At 39.8% G+C, this 8,506-nt stretch overlaps 1 protein-coding gene and 1 long non-coding RNA gene across 7 annotated transcripts; both read right to left on the reverse strand.

Annotated features, from left to right (window-relative positions):
• Positions 1-197: 197 nt before the first annotated feature.
• On the reverse strand, positions 198-4,181 carry fxyd7 (FXYD domain containing ion transport regulator 7). 6 transcript variants are annotated; one of them, XM_048261998.1, is made up of 6 exons: positions 4,008-4,181; positions 2,741-2,776; positions 2,519-2,596; positions 2,209-2,237; positions 1,447-1,481; positions 198-1,239 (listed from the first exon to the last, which is right to left on the reverse strand). In XM_048261998.1, exons 1-6 carry the CDS (start codon positions 4,021-4,023, stop codon positions 1,173-1,175), a joined length of 261 nt encoding a protein of 86 aa, XP_048117955.1. In that variant the 5' UTR covers positions 4,024-4,181; the 3' UTR covers positions 198-1,172. The 6 variants fall into 6 exon arrangements, with proteins under 6 accessions (XP_048117955.1, XP_048117953.1, XP_048117952.1 ...); XM_048262000.1 differs by having other exon boundaries at positions 1,071-1,239; positions 2,209-2,239; positions 2,522-2,596; positions 4,008-4,175; XM_048261996.1 differs by lacking the exon at positions 2,519-2,596 and having other exon boundaries at positions 323-1,239; positions 2,209-2,239; positions 4,008-4,177.
• Positions 4,182-4,877: 696 nt separating this feature from the next.
• Positions 4,878-6,099, reverse strand: LOC125306271. The gene is made up of 3 exons (XR_007195531.1): positions 6,056-6,099; positions 5,943-5,968; positions 4,878-5,846 (listed from the first exon to the last, which is right to left on the reverse strand). It is a non-coding gene; the product is annotated as an uncharacterized LOC125306271 (long non-coding RNA).
• Between the last annotated feature and the right edge of the window lie 2,407 nt (positions 6,100-8,506).

Here is an 8,506-nt window from a genome sequence, read left to right on the forward strand (position 1 = left end):
CCTGCTGTTATGAAATTTTATCAAATTTCATCCTGTAATTCTGGCATTAAATGTCTCATTTTACCATCTTTTGTAAGAACATTTGTTTTTTTATTCATGTTCATAAATTCTCTATTGTTCTATGTTCACTGACTTTGGAGAGAATCTGTGTAGGTGCTCAGAGCTTGATTAATGAAAGAATAAATCCTGGATGACAGTAGTCTGTTCTGGTTGTATTATGGACATCATTAATTTTAGACACATTTATACAGTACACATTTTCATTCACATTTTTTTCAGTGAAAACAGTCTGCGAGCAGCATTACATTTAGTGCAAAATCTCTTTTTATAATTCTGTATATAGTTTATTCTGTCAGTCATTACATAACAAAACAAATAATAATTAGCTATTTACACCACAACACAGGTGTGCATCACAAACAGAATTGTACATATTAAATATTTAAACAATAAAGGCGCATCAACCTCATCTTAGTAAATGTCACAGAGGAAAATCTTTTGGCAAACAATGATAACATGTATAGCCTTTATATGTAAATGAAGAAAATTAGCACTGTGCCAATGTTAAACCACTCAAGTACTTAATTGCCCTTCAGTGAAAAACAAACCTTTTCCCTGGAAGGGTAAGGTATACTGTAGGTTTGGGGGTATTCTGTAGCAATATCTTTGTTATTATACAGCAACTTGATCTGGGTGTGGTCATGCAGTCATCAGTGGGAAAGTGGAGGATGAAGGAGAGACAACCAAAATCCCCTTCAAGTACTCTCACCATGTAACTTCCTCTTTTCTCTCTCCCTCCACCCAACCTGCTATGCTTGTCTGATTATATAACACAACTGTTGCCATGGGAACTCCAAACAGGCCACTATTTATTATTACTCCTCCTATTTGAAACTAATTAACAGGACAACGTTTGGGTCATTTGGAGACCAAGAATATTGAAGAGAGATATACAGTTGTCATCATTAATCCCTTTTGAGTCATAAAGTGACCCAACTAAAAAAAAAAAAACCCAGTACAGATACAAGCTACCAGTGCTGCATTGGCCTACATGGCGTCCTATACAAACAAATGGATTCCTTTTGGAGAAAACAAATGAGTCTGGAATAGAAGGCTGCACTTTGTGGAGATGCTGGTTACCATGCACTCAGTGTCATTTAGATCTGCCTTGATCAGCTGTTGGAGCATCTCCCTACACTGCTGACGCTCACATCCTCTCTCACACCGTCTGAGGAGGCACTGCAGGGGCAAGACAAGCAGAAAGACAGAGGGATAGAGAGACAGACAAAAAGAATTAAAAAAAAGAAGGAAAGAAAGAAAGACAATGAGCTATGCATTGTGTGTACAGGCAATGTTTGCCAGAGTGTGATATACAGTATGTACAGTATATGTGTCTGAGTGTGATTTAGCCTATATTTGTATGTACGGTGTCCCCAGGGACTGTACCTCCTGTCTTGGGTACCTGGGTTCCTTCCACATGGCTGAAATAGGAAGATGACAAACAGATGGTTATTTCACTGAGCACAGAGATATAGGCAGGGCGCTTCGCAAGCAAGCATAGAGCAGTTTAGAAAGACATTCACATGCAGATCATACCAAGACTGCCTGTCTGCTGTACTTAGTCCTCATAATCTGACCGTTGCAAAAATGTGTTAGAAATGATTGGACTGGAAAGGATTGATGCAAAGAGGACAGAGTAGCACCAGTCAAAAATGACACCATTCATTAGCAACACAATATGCTTCTTATTATTTTACAACTACTCCCATAAACAAAAAAAGGAATTCACTTTTATTTAGGCAACATGCTACTTGCCTGAAGGCACATAGCCTATGACCATACACACTGCTTTTCCATGTACTGAGCGCAAGTAAGTTTACTCTTGACTTTTGAAGCACTTTTAAAACTGCTTCTTCCTTCAGCATAGTTAGTGCATGTTATTAGTCTTTGCTTTGTGAGGCACACTAAATTGGATGGACAGGCAGTGTGGATAGTAGGAACAAATGCTGGCAGGACTGAGCTTTTTAAGCCCCCTGGAGCTGCATTCACTGAAGAGGCCATTTCCATTCCATTCTTTGTCGAGCTGGATTTAGGGGACATGATTCAGTAAGGTTGTTTATTAGTTACAAATTCCAGATTCTCTCATCCACCACATTCCACATGCACAATGCTAAACTGCAAGCACACATCTGACTTGCAGAGTCTTACTTGGAGGATTTCGCGCATTTGAGTTTTTTACCTGTCCGAGACAAAATGGGATCAGAGGCAAAGCAGCAGTTAAAGTTTACATTTGTGGTGTGGGGGAGAAAAGAGTTAAATGATCTGAGAGCTAAATATCCGAAAAGGTGCTAGAGATTTTGTCTCCTTCCTCAAAGATAAATACATTCAATTAAGAATAGACATTGGCCAGGATGGGATGAGTGAGTGTAACGTGTGTGTATGTGTGTGTGTGTGTGTGTGTGTACAAAAAGACATTGTATTAACTTTAAAATGGAAATTTACATAGGCCTAATGTACATACTGAGAGCTATAATAATCCCGGACAAGAACATGGCGACCCCGAGGATGACTCCCGTGGTCTGTAGTGTGGCATAATCTGGAGGGGGAACAGGTGACATGTTAGGTGACAGAAATAAAATGTCACTAGGCTAAGTTTTCTTATTCTTGTGCATGTTCCACACAGTTGTACTGTAGTGAAGTGAGGGATTATACTGAGTTGCAATAGCCTTAGTGTACTTACCATAATGGAAAGCACTTTGGTCCGGAAAATTAGATTCTGAGGAAGAAATACACTTTAGCCACTAAACTACAGCGACAACAAAACTACATTTTTTCCATTGGAACCAGTCGGGAAGATGGATTAGCCTGAATGCTTATTTATTTATTTATTTATTTATTTATCTGTCTATCGACATTATTGATTTTCAATCTACAGCTCGGAGGACTCGAGAACTCAAGGACTGAGAGGTTCAGCACCCTGGACAGGTACAATGGCTTCTTACCCGAACTAGTAAAGTTAATGAAGAAACACTATAGGCCGGTCTTATTGGCCGATAGGGAAAAAAAAATTATTTGTCTTTTGGGTTCATTCCATCACCCTGGTCTACTTGCTGACTGACATTTCTCCCCCTGTGAGTGAAGCAATTTGATGAGTTCGATCGATCTGTCCTGGTCGCGGATAGGCTAATTAATGCAGAACCGATGTGAGGTCGGCTCAGCAGAAAGTGGGTTAGACGCACCGTCGCACTGAGCGAAATGCAATCTCCCTGATTCATCAGAACCTAGGCGGATATTCCTCGATATTCTTGATACGTCTTATGTATGAAGTGAATGGTTATTAAGTTGGAAATAAGAAGAATTCCAGTATAGATCACGAAGGAACTTTCCAAATCCCCCTTTCCACTCCCCAAATCTCGAAATGGACATCAGCCACTGAATGTAACACAATAACAGATGATATTATGGTAGGCTATAGCCTAATACTATTTGTACAGAGCTATGAAGGAACCACTATGAAATCGTTTGCAACAGCAACACCTCACTGCTATCTGCTGATGAACACTCAAATAGGCTAGGTGCCGCGGTAATGCGGTTTTCTGGTGCTGAACCTCTACTTTTAGGGGGAGCCAGCGAGCTCTTCTCAAACTGTTCCCCACTTTGTTCCATATAGATAATTTCTGACGGGAAAGTGCTGTGACATGTTTAAAAAACACCTACAGTTTAAACCATCATACGATGAAAGAAATAAACTTAAGTTGTTTTTGCCCCCTGTTGGTAAACAATTACGCACAGATGAACTACAATACACCACTGAGTTAGAATACATCACTTAACCTATGTGAGTTTTTGAAGGGATTGCAGACGAAAGAGGATAACTCAATTCAAGTTTTAAGAAGTTAAACTACGTCGAACCATCAATCACTCGTTCCTGTGCTAGTGAACAAAACTTGGATTTATTAATTTTAAAAACGAGGTGGTGATGATGATGTCATTAAATGGCTTCTCACCTGCTGCAGCATCCATGACTCGGTTGTACAGTCAAGCTGGGGATGGGTTTCCTCGGTCGTGGATGGGCTACAATGCGGACTGGCCGGAGTTGAAGAATAGGATGGTGTCGATAGGGGCGAGGTGGAGAGTAAAGCCTATGCGCATCCGTGGTGCAATGGAGCATCTGCACACTGATAGCATCGAGCGCCATCTATTGGAGATGTGAAAGTAAGCCTTCTAAATTGCTTTCCTATTGAGAAAGCATTTCCCATGGGCATGAAGGCGATACCTTGCCAGCCAATGCGGCGATGTATTCTGTAAGGGTTATCTGGAAAATGGGAGGAATAAAGCGACCATCACCTGGTCCCCTCAGCTTTGCATTACCACTGGGTTTACCTGATCGATAACAGATAATGGAATTGCCATCACATCTTTTACAAATGGATATCTTTGAGCTGCATGTGCTTGATGTCATGATCATTTTTTTACAGTCACACTGTGGACTGTTGCCACGCATGATATTCATAACGAAGGTGGATTAACGGTCAGTTATGGTAAAATGAGAAAGTGTATGCATATTGAAACTTAATCCAAACTATATAATATATATGATTTAAAAAACATATATTTAAAACAAATATATATTATGTTCTTTTAACAGTGTTGTATTAAGCTGTGGGCAATGTATCACAGCCTTGTGTCTTGTCACAGTGCAGCAGCTCTAGCACTAGCCTACACATAAGCTCTCTTGAAGAATAGCTTTGCAAAGTCAGCAGAATACAAACTGTAAGCATCAATGCAGCCCGGCCGAGGAAAAGAGCAATTGCACACATTACAGCATGCGGGACAAGTCCTTGGGGGAGTTTGAGGAAAAATAAAATCACAGTCGATCACCGATGACTCCAACATTTATTCATTTAATCGTGTACAATAGAATTAGTACAAATAAAACATGTACTTCTCTGTTTATAAAACAAGGCTAGATGGACAGCAATTTCAGCTCATTACATAACATAAAAAATGTACATAATCTATGCAAGTTTCTTTCAAGAAAAATAGAAGATGCTGATGAGAGCATATGGATGTACTCAGGGATGTAGTAGTAAAATAAGAAGTGGGTAAACTATGAATTCTGTGAGGTGGACTGTGCCATGTGCTATCAGAGTTTTAAAAAAGCCATTCAGAACATGTTTGATGATGGTGGAGGCTATTGTCCAAGTGCAATTCCGCGCAAAACTGTCACATCCAAAACGGCAACACAATGCCATAGTATTTAGCTGGCCTTATGGACGTGACAGTTTTGTGTGGAATTGCCCCCAAGGTTTATAACGATATCAGTGGTATTAAATGGTTCCTAGAGTGTACATAATTGTGAATGTGGATAATACAGTGTGATTTTTGAATGTTAAAAATTGTGATTGGTGAATAAACTCTAATAAGAGGTGGATAAACTCTATTTCTGAAATTTCAGAGGTGGACAAAGTGTGTTTACTTGTGTTTAGCCTCCACTACATCCCTGGATGTACTGGTATGGCAGGCTACTCAGAATGAAAGATAACTGTGAAAGTGTGATAATTATGCTCAGGTACTACCCTGAGTGCAGTTATGTGCAATGATGCACTTCATCAGTCAGGAAAACACATTACATAAGCAATTCCCTGCATACAAGACACAATCTTGCTGTTTATAGGCCTAGCAGTATGTTATATATAGAGGAAAATGAAAATGCAACAAGACCAGGGCAGAGATTACTGTAGCTGGGGGACAGCTTCTCCCTTAGTGTGCTGCACGTGAAGCCTTTTCGTGACTCCCTGGAGGCATAACTCAGGTGTGCGATAAGGCGGGAACCAGGTCTAGGGCTGTGGAGAAATTCAACATTCTCTTTGAGCCCACAGATTTTATAAACATTACCAAAAGTGTATTTAACTCTTTCATTTGGCTGATTGTGGACTCACCTGTATGTCCGTAAGTCATGTTTAACCTGTAAAACATGCTCATGTTAAATATTCATCTTTGGGCCAAATGAAAAGGGAAATAGATTACGTCTTTACTGTAGTTTCAAACTCACTTTGGATGATTGGAGCCTCTGGATCACCACAGCCTGGCCTGAGAACAGCAAAGTTTTGCTTTAGGTCTCAAAAACAGCAGGTTGTGAAATGTTACCAACTCTCTTGAATAGAAAACATCCAAATGTACAACCCCAAAATCTCCAAAAAAGTTGTGTTGTTAAATGTCGATAACAGAATGTGATCATATGCAAATCTGGTAAACCCATATTTAGTTGCAAAACGAACATACATAACCAAATGTCAAATGTTGAAACTATCAAGTTCATGAAAATGATGTGTTCATTTTGAATGTGATGCCAGCAACATGTTTCAAAAAAGATTGTTACATGGCAACAAAAGCCTGGACAAATTGTGTAATGCTAAAGAAAACACAAGAAGGACCATTTTAGGTTAACTGGCACCATGGTTGGATATACACATATTGGCCCATATATAGAAAAATGGAGCTACTGTATCTAGGCAAATTAATTTTATTTCTAGTTGAAAAAACAAAGTGACATCATACAGTATGCATTAAACTGTCACGGGTGCTGTTTCTGATATATTCCTGCCACTTACTTTGGTGCTTACTTGCAGCTACATTTCCTGGCTGTGAGATAGAAAGATACAGATAAAAAAAACATCAACAACACAAAGGAATGTGTTTCTTGTGCATTTTATATGACGTTCAACCAACCAGTACTTGTGAATGTGAAGTGTATGTGAAAAGCTTTGGAGCATAACCAACATGCAATTTCCCAAAGACTCTGTGAAAGCAGTGACTCTCCCCCTGACCTTTGGCTGCCATCGTCTAATCTTAGTGCAGCGAGGCAGGGATGGCCTTTCTTGCAGTATCAGACATGACTAATTTATGGCCTGGTGTTGATTTCAGAGTAACAGGGGGGACAGGGGTGACAGGGGTGGGGCGTCAAACTCCAAACAGTCCAGGAGAGTATGGGGAGCAACATGGGCATGGGTGTTAGGTGTCAGCTGGGGCGGTTGCGTAAGGTTGTACTGGCAAGAGCTATCGACATCCCCTTCCACTTGTGAAAAACAATTAATTCTCAGTCATAATGCATGATGTTGCAAACAACTGAGGGCAACAACACAAACCTGCACTAACAGCAGAAAGACTGGATAACCTCTGCCACCTATCGACGGGCTGTGGTGTGAAATCTTGGCCAAAGATACTCTTTGGAAGCCTCCTGAGCAGTCTAAATGACTGCCGTGAGAGTACTTCTTAACACCTTATAGTCTGAGGTAGTCTGAAAACCTTGATATTTTCATATATTTCACTTATCTAAAATCATTGATGCAAAAATGCCACATATGGTTATATAGAGATCCTCAGCAATAATCATTTTAGACTGATTACAGTGCCAAGGGGCAATTTAAATTTTTATATTTAAATGTAGAATGCAAATATAGAGTAAGAAGTACCCTTATGAAACTGATTAAATATCTCAGTGGTTATAATGGGTTACCATATTTCATAAACTAAGTATGTTCTGAGCATGTTGGAATAATAAGACCAAAAACCCACAAACAATTAGTGCATCAACATTCCTTTTCCCAGCCACACATTTTTCACACGCTTCAGCACAGAAGCAAAAACATGGCTGCCTCTCAGATGTACAGTACTGTTTGTTCCAAACTCACTTAAGATAAGCAGAAGTCCCACGATGCACAGGGTCACAGCAAAGACCAAGCCTCCAATGCGCAGAGATTCATAGTCTGTGAAAGGGCAAGTGAAAAGCATAGTTTATATATTTTGGACTAATGATAAATCTAGTCTGATACAACAATACAACTGGACAAGTATAATGAACATAGTCATCCTAGTTGTCTAAGAGTATTTCTGAATAAATTAACCAATGAAATCTATGTAATGAAAATAAGTGTGACTGCAGATTCGGGAAAGCCAGAGATGAATGGCTATATTAAACTCTGTATTGTTTTGCTAGGGTTTCTTGAACACAGGAATTGGGACTGTTTTAAGCTGGCCTGTAGGAAGTGTGACCTGAAGGGTGAATGTTTTCCATTGCGTCCGGAAAAATGGAGGGAAAATGTCAACCCTTTCCCAAACCTGCCAGATGTTTCCTGAGCAAGGCTTAAGATTTCAACCCTGGAAAGAAGTCAGGACACATTTCAAACTCACCATAATGAAAAGGGCTGTCATAGTCTGTGGAGACAGAAATAGGAGCATTTAATGAAAATCTAAATGCGGTTATTGTGCTCTCTCTCTTTCTTTCTTTCTTTCTCTCTGTCTGAGGTAAGGGAGCCCTGGTGAGTACCAAGTAGGCCTTCTCCTATTTTAAATATATGGACCCTCCAACTTCTTATTTCTCTCAACTTGACAAAAAAAACAAGAGATAGAAAATACCTCTATCAGGCATGGCAGAGACCCAGCTGACACAGGGGAAAGGATTGCTTTTGCCATTTCATTTTATGAAAGCTTCTACCAGGTAGAC

This window comes from Alosa alosa, chromosome 13 (genome assembly GCF_017589495.1).
Source record: "Alosa alosa isolate M-15738 ecotype Scorff River chromosome 13, AALO_Geno_1.1, whole genome shotgun sequence".
In the NCBI taxonomy this organism is placed as follows: Eukaryota; Metazoa; Chordata; class Actinopteri; order Clupeiformes; family Clupeidae; genus Alosa; species Alosa alosa.

Bases quoted from the DNA above. Each gene is read 5' to 3' on its own strand.
- fxyd7 (XM_048261995.1), bottom strand. The intron at 2,597-2,740 runs GTAAGTACACTA...TTCCCCCTCCAG, and splicing joins CCAAAGTGCTTTCCATTATG to ATTATGCCACACTACAGACC. The intron at 1,482-2,521 runs GTATGTACATTA...TTCCTATTTCAG, and splicing joins CGGGATTATTATAGCTCTCA to CCATGTGGAAGGAACCCAGG.